Source organism: Magallana gigas, chromosome 3 (genome assembly GCF_963853765.1).
Source record: "Magallana gigas chromosome 3, xbMagGiga1.1, whole genome shotgun sequence".
Classification (NCBI taxonomy): domain Eukaryota; kingdom Metazoa; phylum Mollusca; class Bivalvia; order Ostreida; family Ostreidae; genus Magallana; species Magallana gigas.
Window position 1 is genome coordinate 52,525,265 of NC_088855.1, and position 17,372 is coordinate 52,542,636.

At 33.6% G+C, this 17,372-nt stretch overlaps 2 protein-coding genes across 2 annotated transcripts; both read right to left on the reverse strand.

Annotated features, from left to right (window-relative positions):
• Positions 1-2,228: 2,228 nt before the first annotated feature.
• On the reverse strand, positions 2,229-6,006 carry LOC105338397 (anti-sigma-I factor RsgI6). Its single transcript, XM_011443499.4, is given in 12 exon segments — positions 2,229-2,306; positions 2,309-2,438; positions 2,526-2,633; positions 2,720-2,891; positions 3,296-3,433; positions 3,554-3,609; positions 4,079-4,237; positions 4,397-4,436; positions 4,517-4,673; positions 5,181-5,273; positions 5,383-5,528; positions 5,776-6,006. Coding segments are annotated over 12 exon segments (1,437 nt in total). The 5' UTR covers positions 5,967-6,006; the 3' UTR covers positions 2,229-2,259.
• Positions 6,007-12,059: 6,053 nt separating this feature from the next.
• Positions 12,060-16,900, reverse strand: LOC105338396 (uncharacterized). The gene is made up of 13 exons (XM_011443497.4): positions 16,561-16,900; positions 16,166-16,311; positions 15,973-16,065; positions 15,477-15,633; positions 15,289-15,328; positions 14,722-14,880; positions 14,548-14,603; positions 14,325-14,462; positions 13,933-14,104; positions 13,738-13,845; positions 12,677-12,892; positions 12,396-12,603; positions 12,060-12,302 (listed from the first exon to the last, which is right to left on the reverse strand). Exons 1-13 carry the CDS (start codon positions 16,773-16,775, stop codon positions 12,265-12,267), a joined length of 1,746 nt encoding a protein of 581 aa, XP_011441799.3. The 5' UTR covers positions 16,776-16,900; the 3' UTR covers positions 12,060-12,264.
• Between the last annotated feature and the right edge of the window lie 472 nt (positions 16,901-17,372).

Consider the following 17,372-nt stretch of genomic DNA (forward strand, 5'->3'; position numbering starts at 1 on the left):
CTTGATATTAACACAAGACACTCGATATACATCCATGAAATTGATGAATCATGATACCAGCGTTTGGATGTTTTAGCAATCAAAACCAAAACAAACCTTCAGACTTTCCTTAAAATTATTATATGCAAAGAACTCTGGGTATGGATGATTTTCTGTTGGTCTGCCTTCCTTAAAATGAAGATAGCATACTCTGTGGTTTCTCTTTGGCTCGTAATTTTCTCTTCTCAAGAGGTCCAGCAAGCGTTTTCTTAGTGCAGGCGCTTTTTTCTGGGTTGGAAAGGGGTAAAATGCTTACATCTTTCATGTAACCATATCTTCCTCTTTTTTCTCATCAGAATTACATTCCTCCGCAACACAAAAATAGGATTTTGTTTCAGACAACATTTGGTAACTATTGTAAACAATTTTTACCAGAAGTAAGCCTGCTGAACATTTTCTGTAAATCACGTGATCGGTGCGATAAAAAGCAAATAAAAACGGACGTTCCGGATGAACTCGAAACGTGACTATTAAAGCACAATAATGAAATCCTTTAGCTGATCATCACAAAAGAAATGTTTATGCATGTTAACTAATCCTTTTCTGCATATGGAAAACACATGTACATGTATACGTGAAACCCATCTTATCGAAGAGCTGGGTAAAACTAGTACCCGCTAATGAGACCTGCAGACCTTTGTTGTGTACGTAACTTCAGACAAAGATCAGTTATTTGTAACATGCATGTATTTTTATGACCTATTCTTCAAAACCCCTTGCACTATTTTATTAGGTAAATAACAGCTTTATGGTGGTGAAGGACACCTGCATATTGTGGTGTATACTTCCTATTGAAATAAACAATAACGTATAAATATAATATTTACCCCCAAAATAATGTCACCTAACATTGAATCGCAATAGGTTAGAACGTCTACATGTCTGTAAGAGCATTGGTGTCCAAGGTGTATTTTTGGTAATTTTACTATTGATATAAATGAATTTTCATGGGGAGGGGGGAGGGGGAGGTCTGGACCCCTCACTCCCACCCCTTATCTAAATCTGTGCACACGATGATGTACATGTAGGCTCACAGAAGCAAATATAAAGCCGGCAACCGCAACCTACATAAATCACGAAAAATAGCTATCGGCACGAACAATTGATATTGTCAAATATTCGGCACCATTTTGTTGATTCTATTCAGTGCTTTTTATCTGGGCCGTACATAATACTACCAAAATGTTTACTATTAAAACCAAAATTAAAATAATTCTTCGTCATTGGATTGTATACGCTTTCCTAATGTATATTTAGTACCCATCCTATACAGCTCTAATTTTGTTTTGTAGACCATTTTGAATCTACATTAATATGAGTAATAACTGTAAATACTTGTAATTCTAATATAGATTTTCTCCTGAGGAAGAAGGACGACGACGGTCTTAATTCAGCTATGTAGAATATCAAATCAAAAGACTTAAGCTTTCATTATGAAAAGCATTTGTGTAAAAACAGTACTAGTAATTGTATCAATCACTTTGGGAATTAATAAGCTTACTTTTTATTCTGGTATTTTTTATGCAAAGCAAAATTTAAGTTAGAAATTATGTGGATGTATACAATGGGACTATAAAAAGACAAAAGGCAACGATCAAAATGAGTTTCGCGATAAGCAAAATAAAACTTTAGTTTTCGGTATAAAAGCCTTTAATGTATAATTGAAAAGTACCAATAATCCCTTCCATTTCTATATTGCCGTTACCTACTGCACTAGGTACAATGGTTTGCGTTTGTATAACTAGTCTCAACCAAACGCAACATGGGAAACGTCATGATCACCTACAATTTATCGCACAAATGATGATACTTCATAAAGGTTGGCTAAATTTGAAATAATTGAACAGTGGATTTTTCAACAAACCTGTCAGATGAACCGTAACATGTTTTCCTGATTGGTCCACTGAGAACGGTTCCTGGTGGATAACATGGCCATCTCGTTTAACATTGAGTACGTAGTCACCAAGGAAACCAGTGGTGCTCAGGTGTGTATGCGGACTGATTGTTTGGGAATAATCCGTTTTCCACGACTTTTCAACAAGATCAAGGTAAACCTGTCCTGCTGCATTTGGCTTTAATTAGATCATACCTTGCAAATTTTGTAATGAAACAAGCTTAAGCAGTTCATAAAGATAGGGTTGCTCTATTTGTAATATATTTTCTAATAAGATACAAGTATTTACCGTTAGATTTGGTCCTTCAAATAGCTTGGCTGGTGCATTATGAATTGCGCCATCCCAGAAACCCCAGAGCATGATGCCCTCTACTGCCGGATGACTGAAGAAAAGAGTCATTAGATTTTCCAGAGCGACAGCTTTTTTGTTGGCATCATTTTCCGACACAGTCAGCTCCGTTATCCAAATCTTGAGTCCGGCCTCAGCCACCTTGTCTAGCCTGTACTGCAATATTGTTTCTCAATTAACCTTTCCAAAATGGTTTTATTATCAGTTATAATAGAAAACCATACATGATTAAAGGATATTTACTTTAACTACATCGATGTTTATATCGCTGCTATGAAAATGACCTTGAATTCCAACAAAAGAGACCGGAATACTCATATTGAGTAGTTGTAAGGCTTGGTTTCGAGTTGCCTGTAGAAAAAATCAAAGTTTAGTAATCTATTGAAGATTTGTCTTTTACATTACTGTTATTGATTTCCATCCGTTCAAGATTTTACCGTTGTACACTGCGAGTTGGTAATGACGTTGTATTCATTAATGAAGAGTTTAACTCCAGGTTCTTGACTATGAATCCACTGGAACATTTTGGCGGTTATGTCGGGGTCACCTGTGTGCCTCTCAAAATAGTCGCCATGTTGGTTTTCATTATTCACATCCCAATGCTCCAGTCTATAAAATCATCGCGATAAAAAAACACGTTGCATTTGCAAACTGCATAGTATTAAACCCACAAATGTTGTTAAGAATTTAATACTGAGGACTCATTATGATTCATGGTGGCTCAATTTTCATGGTATTCGTTGATAGACCTTCCCCACGAATTTGCATCTTCGACGAAAAAATATTTTGTAAGAGTTAGTTTTTTCAATAAACAAAATACCAACAGGTCCACGATATTACATTCCCACGAATAAGCAAAACACCCACAATCCACGAAAATTGACCCCCACCTCAAATTTAAATGATTTTACAGTTATGGACTTTAGGGAAACACAACTATTTCTATCTATGTATCTAATTGTATATATCTATTTATCTAATTTTTATATATCTATCCTTCCTTTCTTTCTTACGTTCCTCTGGTATGGCTGATGACTTGCTGAACATGAAGTTTCATTTCTGTGATGTATTCGGCTGGAGTCATCCCCTGAAGCCATGCTGGAGAATGTCCATCTACCCCCCAGAACATGTTGTGTCCCCGAATTTTGATTCTATTTTAAATCAAAGATTACGTTTATGTTAAGAAATGAAGAACATTAGAATTAAAAGCATATATTCTGTTTAAGTGTCGTCGGAAAGTCTATTATGTAATACTTTGTAAGACATCTTACCCATGAGCCTGAAGAACTTTGATAGCATTGACAGGTCTGTCAAAGTTGATATGACCCTGCAATGTAAATATCGATGATTCAAAAATATTTTGTCAGCCTATACTTTTAGATGTGTCTGATTTACATTGATTTTGTGTTGCCCTGCGCAAACTGTACCAATATTAATTTGTGAAATTTTCATGTCTCTTAAAATAAACATATGTGTAGTGTTAAGTTATTCTTTTTTCTTAGGTTATAGTATCCCTGATATGTTTTGTTTAACTTTTTTTTAATTCTTATTTATTTCTTGCATAATGTGAACAAAAATTTAAAATTGTTTAAGGGTTCTAATTCTATACATAAGTAAAACCTGCAGTTTCTATTTGGGCAGTAGGAAAAAAATTATATCGAGTGGCAACCAGTACACAGATTGTTGCTTATCTTCATTTTTTATGTACTTTGAACAATCAGACAGTAGAAATTCAGTATTCTTCAATCATCTTTTATAACCGATACGGTGGACAGAAAGGATCCAATAACTTTTACCTTTGTCCACTCCATGAGCCGCCATTTTAGGGCGTTGACAATGACAGCCCACTCAAAGTGTTTGTAAACGAAGTCTTGATAAGCCACCTGGTGTGTGTCTGTCATCATTGAAGCTACAACTCCTGCGCCAAACCCAAAGCTGTGTTTTTGTTGCTTCAACTGTAATTAATGTGGGTTTTTTTTTAGGATTAATCGTTTTAAGTGTCTAAATACAATGAGTATCCACTTCAAAGTTCGTTATTTATGAAACAATGTTTATTTATTTAAAGTGAGATTTATAGATACAGTATTCGAATAAAAAAACTATTTTCCTCTTACCTCTATACTTATTCCGGTAGCGGAAGCTCCGTTTGCCAGTCTTCGAATTAACAAATCAGTTTAATGACAATTTAAAATCGAGGAAAATTGAATTTCGTTACAAATTAATTTAAGCCTCACCTGACTGTAATGGGCGCTTTCCTTAAAGAGTTTATCCGTGCATGAGCCTCCGATTTCCAGTTGCTATTGGTCGATATTTTTTGCAAACTAGAAAAATCTTGAAGATAATTGACTGTTGCGTTGTGGACCTGGACGTATAAGTATGCACTGGTCGTACCTGTCTCAGAAATAATTTAAATTTCCTACATGTTCAAACATATTCAGATGTTTTAAAAAGTCAATATGAAATTTTGGAAAAGAGTAATGTAATGGATAACAACCATTTCATAACATGAATGTCTTGGTAATATTATAAAGGAGTAAAGAATCGTTAATGAGTATGCCTGGAAATTTTCCAATCTTCGCTGTTGAATTTTTTGCATTGAGGTTACGGAAAACATTAAGTTATAGAGACTTCTTTGTTAAAGAAAACATTTATTCTTCGATATAAAAGATTGTTGGTATTTTGCACACATTTAGTATTAGTAAATCAATAATATTATTGATAATTATAGAATATTTACTTTATTTCGTGAAAGATAAAAGCACTTAGTTGGTTAGAAAGGGTTGTCCGTCTGTTTGACTAGGTATTGTCCTGCTTTATGACAATTCGAAACTGTAATATCAATAAAACTTCATAAGAGTAAAAACGGTTTTGAACAAATGCTTAAGTATTGGAATTTACCATCAGGTGTAAGAAAATCTCCCCCGACCTCAGTCCAACCAAACTTTTCCTGTTGCATATGTATTTGACCGACTGTTGCAAATTTCGGGTGACCTGCACAAAAATACAGTGTGGTGCTTTTTAGTATTTTCCTTTTCCTTGAAATTTAATTTCGCAAACTTAAGTGATACTGCGAAAATATCAATCTTTGTTCACTTCAAACCATTAACAGTAAGATGAGCCATCAATTCCACAGTAATGTATGAGACCCCTGGCGGCATGTTTAGTAACCGGATGTAGGCCTTAGCAGCGTACCATTGTCCACCCTCCAGAACAACGCTCTGTCTAACTCCTGACCAATCATGGTGTCTTTTTTCGATCAAGGAAATGAAAAATAACTACATTTGAATGATTGAACAAAGTTAAACCAAATTATGCAATCATTGAACCAAACTGACCTTATCCTTGTTGGAACACAACGAGGTAATGATTACTAGTAATCATTGTTATCAATTTTTTTTTAGTGTTGTGAACATATGTTTTTTCTCTGCATTTTATCTTGCACAAGAATGCTGTTGATTAATAGGGGGAATAAAAATGAAATTATTGATATTACCTGTTGGAAATCATCACACACTGACTCCCGTGATATTTATTCTCGGTATGCACTGTCATTCTACAGTCGCTGCAATGCCAGTTGCCGCTAAAAGAGGAACTTTCAAAATCTGCATTTTTCAATAATTCTACTTCAGCTTTGCTGGGAAATAAAACTCCAAGAAACACAGAAAATGTGATGACCAGCCGCATTTTCGCACGTCCTAGTCTACGATTCAACAAGATAACATTTAACAGTGCCTTATAAACCGTAGTTATGTCATGCAAGTCCGATTCCTAGGTCAAAATCTTTGGACATGACGAAAGTAAGACATAGTGACATTTTCTACAGAAACTGTAATCATTGTTATGTAAATGATTGCTGTTGTTTTCATATCTGTTGTATAATAAAAATGCATGATGCCCCAAAAAAAATTATATGACATATAATCATTCTTTGTAAAATTGCTATGATGTGAAAACCGAAACCTGTAGTGAACATCATATAGTTCGATTGTAACAACCGCTTTCTTTTATGCAAAAATCAATTTGTAGCTATCTTTTTTAAGAATCGACAACAACAGTTTCCATTGAGCAAATTTCATAAACTTTTGCAGATCTGGTTAATTATTTGAACATTATATTAGCTGCAAAGATTAAAAGGTGCATGAAATAGCTTAATTTATGACGACGTTATAATCATTTCACTTCGTTGAATGTAACTGCAAGTTTTCAGTAGAATCTGAAGATAATATTTCAGTTCCTTTATGCGTTGAATCAATTATTCCAATCGTGACTCAAGCTAAAAATAGTGTCCTAGAATATAACTTTAGTTCTTAGTATTGTAGTACTATTGTGTAATAGAGTGCTGGTAGAAAGCTAAAACGTGTAGAACGTTTACAAAGCGCAATGGGGGGAGCATAAATATATGTAAACTTTTTTAAAAATAACTTAAAGAATTTTTAGTTGAAGGTGTGAACCTTTTTAGGTTAAAAATGGCAAAGCAAAGTTTCATCTCATTTCTTGCATATTGGTCAACAATCATTCATTTTCCTTTAATAGATAATATCAATATTGTTATATGTTAAGTATATATAAATATAAATCTTTTAAAGTCTACAATTAATAATAACATGTATCGGTTACTTATGAGTTTAAGGCCCAAATCTTGGAAGACAACGATTTTTTTCAAGTTCAAGTTCAAGTTCATTTATTTCACTCATAACATATAATGTTACACGAGGTGCCGAAGAATTATATACAAAAGTATAAGAAAAGCAGGATTTACAAAAAGAAACAGAATAAAGTAAACAATGAATTTTTTATAGTTGTTACGTAGGATGACCGACCAAATCAAATATTTTTCTAATTAAACTACACATTTTCATAAGTATTACATGATTTGAAGATTACATAAGTGTTCTAGATTTTAAGATGTTTGGGTTTTTTAAGATAATAATTACTAAACATTTTTTTTCTTACATGTGACAGTGCACTACATTCTAAAACATATTGAAATTCATCGCAAATTTGATTGGCTTCACATAAGCCGCATTTGCGGTCTTCACGTGGAATATTGTTCCACCTACCAATTTCTATAGGGAGGTGATGGTTTGTAGTTCTATATTTAACAAACAAGTTTCTTAATTTTCGTGAAAGTATTAATAAATAGTCTTCACAACAAAAATTACATTTAAAAATACGATATATAGCACCTTTTGACGAACTGTCTAATTCACTATTCCATTTTTGGACAAATTGATCTTTACGATTTTGTTTGACAATATTTTCTAACCGTTTTACGCTAACAGGATTTTGCTGGTGCCATACAAAGGATAAGCCACAGCTATCAAGAATGATTTTTATACAAACTAGCCACTTATTATTGATTTCACCTCTAATGTAACAATTGTAAAGATACATATACATAGTTTTACATAACTTATTCTCCTGGCATAACATCATCTTTGCCCAAAATCCAATCATTCTCGTATAAATTGTTATATATAATGGAAAACGACCTGTCTCCCCATAAACCATAAAACTGGGGGTACTACTTTTCAAGTTAAGTTTGTGTTTAAGAAACCTTAAATGTACACGCTCGATAACAACAATATTTTCGTAACCCCATATTTCACAAGAGTATAGTAAAACTGGTAAAACAACCTTGTCAAATAAGTCTAATTGAATATCAAAGGACATGTCAAAATATCTTATTTTTCTAATAATGCCATACATAGCTTTCTGGGATCGAGTACACAAGTGTTTCCTGGCTTTAAAAAAAGAGCCAGATCGGGAAAATAATATTCCTAGGTAGTTATACTCTTTAACTAATTCTAATTTATCATTATTGTACATAAATGAGCACTTAGGAGCAGGTCCTTTGGAGAATATCATAACTTAAGGTTTTTTTCACATTAACTGTAAGTTTCCAGTATCTACAATATATACAAAATTCGTCAAGCGCATGTTGTAAATCTTGAGCCGATTCTGTTAGTATCACAGTGTCGTCAGCATAAAACAAAATAAAAAGTTTACTGTAAACAAGCAACTCTTCTTCTAAATCATTTGTGATACTACTTAACCCATTGACATTTCTCTCGTTCATAAAGTGTTCTATATCGTTGATATACATGGAAAATAGAAAAGGTGATAAATTTTCTCCTTGACGTACACCAAGGTTACAAAAGAGTGAAGTTTCATCATTCAATTTTACTTTTGACTTGATACCGTTGTACATGTTTTTTAAGAATGTAAGGCATTTGCCAGTTATACCACTTTTATGAATTTTAAACCATAAACCCTCACGCCACACAGTGTCAAATGCTTGCTTAAAATCAATAAAAGCACAAAACAGTTTCTTTTTACCATGCATTAAAGTATGTGACAAAAAATGCAATAATATAATGTTTTCAAAAGTAGAATATCCTTTCCTAAATCCAGACTGACAACCACTAATTAAGTTTAAATCATCAGAATACATTTCAAGTCGACTGCTTAAAACGCTTGTAAAAAGTTTTCCAAGACAGCTTAACAAAGTGATAGGTCTGTAATTCTCCGGTTGTGTTGGGTCACCTTTATTTTTTTACACTGGTTTAACTATACCAATTAACCATTCATCAGGTACTATTCCTGTATCGTAAATAATATTAAACAACATCACATATAGAGGTAAAAATATACATGTAACAATAGTTGATACAATATGTTCATTCAATACTTGATCACAACCCGGAGATTTATTGTTTTTTAACTTTTTAACTGCGGAGAGGATTTCTTCCTCGGTAATAGTACTATCAAGAAACTCACAACTAGTTTCCTCACACTCAAAACATGGTTGCTCCATATTATAACTATCGTTGCGTTCAGTTTCATTCATACTACGCAAGAAATGATACATATCATCAATATTGACAGAGCATTTACTAACTTGATCCGATTGATTTAAAATTTTCCAGAAGTCCCTACCATTTTTACTGCGAAGATTTTTTAATTTCTGTGATAAATTGGCCTTGTAATCTTTAATACATCGGTCTAGAGTTGTCCAAAATAAATAAATCAAGAACGCTGTACTCACAAGTTGGCCTAATAATTGGTTCGGGGTCGTGATTGGACAAATATAGATCTACTATTTATCAAGATAATTGTATTCAGTTAAAACTTTTCTTTGAAAAAGTTTTCCAAAAGGTCTTAGAGATAGAAAAAGTTGTAATGTAATTGTTTATAAAAAAAAAAAGATCATACTTTAAACGTATATAAGCATTTTACACTAAATAATCTACATTAAAGCTTTTTTAATCCGGCGAAAGTTGGTTCTGAAAATTTTCGCGAGATTAGCAATATCCCGTTTTGGGGACGAATTGTTTCAAATAAAATCATATTTACTTTCATATTTACATTTACAGTATACACAACATAAACAGATAAACACTAAAGTATTTTAGTCAAATACAAATATGTATGTTGAAATTACATAAACATTTGAGCAGTTCTTCAGCACTTGTAATAATGAACAGTTTACGTCTTTACGTTAGAAAATAATCGTAAATGTTTCTTTTGAAAAGGGTTTGTCTGTTTGTTAAAGTTTGCATTTTATTAACAGAATGCAGTAAATCTTGAACGTCTTCTCTTGCAAAATATGAATTCTTAAAAAAATATTTTACAAAAACGGCACCGATTTTTATCATTTTCATTTGTTAAACAACTGCATAACGATATGCAATGGAATTACTTTTTAAACCAAATCATTGTAATTGATCACTCTTTCTTCGCGATTAAACAATGACGTCCATGAGAGTAGCGCATGCTTCACCGCGGAATTTAACACCTAGTTATCTACATGTAGAGCTATCTTTCTTTCTTCAGCCAAAAATCACATTAAAATTTTTTAAAAGACTTGTTTATGCTCTTTCTACTTATGCATTTAGTTAATCTACTAAATTTCAAGGAGTGGAAATATAATTTCTAAATAATCTAACTTCTTTCAAACAAAACATTTTATTATTTTTAAAAAATTCTTCGAGAAGCATTTAACTAATTACCCTTTGTAATGGTGGATCGTTTACTATTATTCTAACGGTACTTATGACCTGTTGTTGCCCTAAGTCATGACGTCAGGCATATTTTAGGTTTGTAAGTTGCATTTTTCGAAACAGTGCAAGCAATGGGAGCTACCAATGTCAATATTTTTCATAAATAGAAAATACGATGTATTTTTAGTGTGTTTAAATTTGTAACTAACGAAAATGCTATTTGGGATGTAATAAGCATTGGTGAGCAAGAGTTTTTAAGAAAAAAGGAGAGATAATTTAAAGCATCAGAGATCTTTCTGTTGAAAGGTAGAGCAGTACTATAATGTATACGTATCAATAGAATGGAGGGGTCCAAAAATGGGTCACTTGTTTAAAAAACTCTCCTATACTGTTGAAGAGCTACACAAGAGTTGACACTACTCTGGAACAGTGTACATGCAGCTTTATTATAATAAAATAAATTCCGATTACTCTTGCAGTATGAGAAACCTTTGCTTGGAAATGACAGAAAGGCATCTGTTCTTCTTTTCCGCTTTCATGCTTACAATAATTTGATACTTTCCTTAAATAATCAGGATTATTTGTTTTTATATCAAATAGTCTATTTTAATGAGACACTCTGTATATTCGGAAAAAATTCGATTTACCATTGGCTTATCAGGAAGCCCCTGCAAAAACCCCATAGTTTCATTGAATCTTAGCAACCACCCACACATCACCCATTTTTTTATACTACTTCAAACTCAAATATCTATATCTGTTTTTAACATATATTGGTGCCTTTGGTTTCTTTCTCGTTTTTCTTTTCTTATATTTTGACAGGTCATCGAGTAACAAATCGAGAGCAAACTGGAAATTCGCTAGAAGACCAGAAAAATAGCCAGACAGGATGACAAGCAGCTCGGTGTCATCTGGACTTATGTTCAACAGTTTATCTTTGTTCAAGAGATTTTAAACCTTTTACTTGTACATGTTCCTTTTCTTGTCGTATCACATTTTTAGGGTGATGGGGACTGGAGAGTCCGCAGTGGTATGTGTTGACACTTTCTGCTCCAAAACCCGGGTGTCTTCCCCACTTGCTTTTAAAGCTAGGGCTAGTATATAAGATAAATCATTCAATATGGTTTATAAAAGGCAAAGTTATGACACAGTTAACTATGCCATGTTGTTACAATGTAAAATTGGGTTTTTTTGTATAGTGGGGCCTACATTGGGTATAGCTGGGGCCACATCAGTGAGGGGATACTACAGGCTGGTGCATGTAATAATTGGTTGATAAAGTAGCCTTTGTCATGCAAAGTTCTAAACCATGTTGCACTTCAGGAGACAGGGTGAGAAGAGCAGGTCTCACTGCCCTCCTTAGAACGCTGGAGGTCGTTCAGGTTCGGGCACTGATGCTTCATACTCGGCCAACAATATGTCCCTACATGGGTAGGTAAACTGGCGCACTGGTCGGCTCCTAGTTACCCCCACAAAAATCATTATGCGGCCAACATCCACCAATTGTTTGTAATAGCGGAGTAATAAATATTTTTCATACTTTTAATTGTTAGGTTCTATTTTATAATTCCTGAATTTTGCCAGGCTCTATCTTTCAAGCAAATATAACGTATAGTGCTGGATTAGCTTGGTGAATTCAATAATAAATGAAATAAATTGAATGGAAATAATATATATGCCATAAAATTAGAGGAAAAAATACTTCAACTTTTGAATCTGCGTGTTCCGTTTATGAATTTATGAACAGCAGTTTAAATCATAATTTATTTCTTAAAAAAAAAAGATTGAAACATACCCTCCATGAAATATTCCTTAGTCAGACAAGCTTTCTGGAAAGCTATCATTCGTAATGGTGAATCGTTTACCTTTATTTTTATCTGTACTTGCGGTCAATATTTTAACGCAATGAAATAAATTGGCGTATACTTTATCTACTGTCTTATGCAATCCAAACAAATATCAATACATATTCCTACATATCAGCCGAACACAATATGAGATACGTGATGGTGGTCACCTTGAAATAAACAAAAAAAATAGTCAATTGTTTAGATATAACCAAAAACGGTATTGTTTGAAATCAAATTATATATTTTACTTTGATGCTAACCTGTTAGATGCACTGTGAGGTCTTTCCCTGTGGAGTCTACTGTAAAATTTTCCTGGTGAATGACGTGTCCATTTTGACGGACGTGCATGACGTAATCTCCTTTGAACATTGTTACATTTACCGGGTGGTCTTGGTCTAACCTACGCTTGATGTGAGAACGCCATGATCCGTGGACCAGATCTAAATATTTTTGACCAGCTGCATTTGGCTACAAAGATAAACATAAGATATACAAAGTTTTCAACTACACAATTTCGAATTTTCGACTGCATAAGAGCTACCGTAATTCCCGGGCCGTTAAACAAAGCCTCGTTTTGATGCCAGTTGGATCCGTCCCAGAAGTGCCATAGAATGACCCCTTCTACCGCGGGGTGACTGAAGAACATGGTAAGCAGGTTTTCCAGAGCCGCCGCCTTCTTGTGTTCATCTGCCGCGTCCACCGTCAGTTCTGTGGCCCAGATCTTCAAGCCCGCCTCCGCCACCTTGTCTAGCCTGTACTGTGACGACACAAAAGTGCATAATCAGAGTAAAATGGCTCTAAATATAAAATGTCAGAACAGGAGCCAATTTTTTTAAATGAAACTTGGACTGGTTAAAATAGTAAAAATAAAGTCATAAATGAACCCCTAAGATTAACATCATTTTTTAAATTGTATTTTGATGTTTTATTTGCACATATATACATTTGAAACTTTTTTACTTTTAATTTTGATCCAAATGCCATAAATTCCGAAATGTTACATCAAAATGTCAACCTTTTCCTGCATTTTTGGAATGTGCATAAAACTGCTTATCTTACATATATGCAAGTTATTTTTTATTTCAATTTCAGGCTTGAACAAACAAAATATTTTTTTGAAGATTTATTCATCTAAGACTTATAATTAAAAGACAAAACTTGTTTATTTAAAGCTGTGCGCTTTATTTCTCATTCGTGAAATAAAATAAAAATGCACATTTTTGGCTGATTTTGATTTTATTCTAAAACCTGATGACATAAACTGTCAGTAGGTGAAATTAAATAAGATGGATAGATGAAAAGGATATCTTATACCAACTCTTCTTCAAAATACTAAACAATTTGAATCTGAAATATTTTAAAAATGGTGAATCATTGCGGCTAATTTTGACTCTTATCCTTATAGTCCTTTAGTGGAAGAAATAATCAATCAAAAGGTAATTTTTATCAGAGTCTTTGATGTTCCAGCATTATTCTTTTATATGTAAAATTAAGTTTAAGAGTTATTCAATGCACGGTTAACAGATTATCAAAATCGATGTACGCATTTTGTCGTGGGTTAACTGATGTCGTTTTGTATTTACAACTGGACAGAGTGGTTACCTTTAAAACATCGATGTCAATATCTGTGGTGTAGAAATGGCTTTGTAGACCAATGTTCCCTATCGGCACCTGGCTTTTTATGAAATTCTGTGCCTGATTTTTTATCGCCTGAAAAAAATAAAAGATTTTAATATGGATTTGCCTGCAGTATCTTCGCCAGTTTACTTTAGACAAGCATGAAGTGTTTGTTCTGACCGTGGTCATGGTGGACACCGGAAGGACTGAGTAGTCATTGAGGAAGAGCTTAATGCTGGGATCAATGGAGTGAATCCACTGGAACATCTTGTGGGTAATGTCCGGGTCCGTCGTATGACGCTCAAAGAAATCCCCGTGTAGATTCTCGTTGTTCACGTCCCAGTGGAGGAGTCTGTAAAATCAGAAAGAGACATTCTTTTGAATCTCAAAACAAAAGTGTAGGGCATTGCTTTTTCTGACTGTTAGATTTGTAAGTACTTCCTGGTGAAGGTTTGGGGTCCGCTCTGACATTACTGGCATTACATGTACCCGTCGTGATTGATAGCATTTTTGCAATTCATGATACATGGAATTACCTACTTCATTATAGAATTACACGACAGCTTACTCACTTGCCCTGTGTATGAGACATGATATCTCGGACATGTGCCTGCATTTCGTGGACGATGTTTGATGAAGACATCGCTGGTATCCAAGAGGGCACAAACTTGTCCTTACCCCAAAACATATTGTGTCCCCGCATGTTTATTCTGTTGAAAATGGTATGGATATTTTTTCTGTATATACATCTTTACAGCAATACATTTGAAGCAAAACAAGTGAAATGAAGCATACCCATGTGATTCAAGAAGTTGAATAGCGTTCAAAGCTAGTGTGTAATTGGTGTGTCCCTAAAGGTAACCATAAGAATACTTTTTAGGAGATAACTCGGTAGATGGATAAAGAATGTTTGTGAAAAACGATTTCTACGTTCTTTTACGCAAATCTGACAGCAAGTATTTTGCTTACCCTTATATGTTCCACTCCTTTCCATTTTAGTTTATTTGCAATAACGGCCCATTCAAAATTCTTGAGGACAAAATCAGTGTATGCTTGATAAGAAGGGTTTCCCAAGTGGTCTGCATGCACGGCTGTTCCAAACGGAAACGAACTTTTTTGTTGCATAAACTGTTTGCAAAAAAAATTATAAACACTTTTTTACAGATAGATCAAGTGCAAAATCAGTATCAAATTGAATACATGTTTACTGGGATTTTTTTTTCCTTTGATGAACATTAATTTGTCGTCATTCGAATCAATGATGAAATCCACAAAAACTAGTGTTAAACGAAGATTGATGAAACAGTAAATCAGCGATGGTAAATACAAGTTAAATTCTATATTTAATTTTCAGATGCTTCTGTCATATTGTTTATATGCACTGAATAATTCCAACTTTTTCTATAAACAATCACTGGGTTTAATTATTCATCTCATTACAAAAATAACTACCTGTTTATTAAACTCTATAATGCAAACTTCAGGATTTTGAAGTTTTATTTATCTAACTTTTCATTTTAACTTTTTTATATTTACCTCAACATACACCCCATGCGCGGATTGGCCAGGCGCCAATCTACAATACATCATAATGATGACGTGATACTACAGTTTATATCAATTGTCAATTTTCTGCAACAGCGAATATATAACACTTTGAAGATCAGTTTACGAAAATATCAACGCCCCCTTTTTATACATTAATTTGATTTTTTTTAACCGACTTGACAGTGACGGGTGCTTTCCGGAGAGTTTGTATGCGGTGGTGTGCTTTAGAGGACCAGTGAGGGTCATGTGGTAAAATTTGGAGGCTCGCCGAGTCCATGAGGAAATCAATGTCTACATCCACAATCTCAAGAAAAACTGTTGCCGAAGTTGTTCCTACAACAATTATAGTCTATGACCTACCTTTTTAATGATAGTACAGTTTGTAGAATTAATGATAATCAACTTGTAATTGCCATTTCATTCTTAAACTTTGCTTCACTCATTTAGCAAATAAACAATCACTTTTTCAATCTCTTTCCCGCAACGATGTGAAATATACATAGAATGACCAAGAATAGATTGACTCCTTTCGATTTATTTTTTTTCTCTCATTAATATTTTAACCATATAAACGTTATTATATAAAAAATTAATCGTACAGTATTATCATACACATATAATTCTACAAGGACGATAATTGTTAAAATAAAGTTCATTAAGTTCGTTATTTACCATTCGGAGCATGAAAATCGCCACTTATTTCTGTCCAACCAAATTTCAACTGCTGCATAGGCTGTTCGGCAACTTTCTGATAGACCGTTTTACCTGAAATTGCAAAAGTAATATTTTCACGTTAACCCTTCGTTAAAATGTAGAAATAAGATATGATATATTCACATAAGAGTATCATTCATTGCTTATTTACCGTTTGTTTGTAAGTTGACTCGAAGAAAAACAGTAGTATACATTGTTCCGGGGTGAATGTTAAGGAGTTTGAAATATGCTTTTACGATGTAGTTCTGTCCTGGCGAAATAGAAACCTTTTGGTGGGGACTCGAAATACTGTGTGATCTAAATTTGAATGATATAATGAGTCAAGCCGGCTAATTAAAAAAAAAACATTGTGTATGCATATAAGATACAAATCTTGTTATCCGATATGTTGATTCTCGATTAAATTATAACAAAAAGGCAAGCCAGGTTTAATTTAAACTTTTTAAAAAATCCGAGCGCTAGTTTTTGTGATGATCAGATTTTGTATCGTGAATACATTTCATTTGGTGATTAAAAATAAGTTGAATAGTTTTGAGTGCACTTTACCTGTGAGTGACTTTGACTGAGCGAGTCCCCTGGTAAACATCGGCGGTGTAGCTAGTAATGCTGCAGTCCTTGCAAAACCAGTTTCCATGGAAAGAAGAACTTTCAAAATCACCGTTTTGTAGCAATTCATTCTGAGCACTGGTTACACTAATCAGAAGTATGCTCACTATAACTGACGGTACAGGTAGCTTCATGTTCGGTTTTCTGAATACCATGTATGTGCTAAATGTCAGAAACTCGCATAATATAGATAAGGCACCACAATAGGTTTAGTCCAGTTTTGGTTATACATGAATTCAATATGAGACATGTTCTTCACGTTTTCCTGAAATACCGAGTGATTTTGAAATGATATTGGCGGGGGAGGGGGGGGGGGTCTGAAATTTTTTTTTCTCTACTTGTGGTGAAGATGCAATAATTTTTTTTTAATAAATAAACAACTATTACTTCTAATTGTAATTGTTACAATTGTTTTATTACAAATATAATAATAGTTAAAAATAATAACTATAATATTAAACTTAAAAACTGACACGTTGTCAGACTAAAAGATAAAAAGAACCCTAAAGAATTCAAACACCGGTTGTTTATTCCATCAGATTCGTTTACTCTCAAACAATTGAATTTTTACTCTGTTTGCAGTTACAAAGACGCATCTATTATAATTATAACACAACGCATGCTTATGTTTCTAGTGAAACTACCGTTTAAAACTATTAATACCTGCATATATGTGCTTTAAATTCAAATTGACACACATTCATTATCTGTTTATAAGTGAATATTGATTTGTTTTATTCGAATTAGAATTA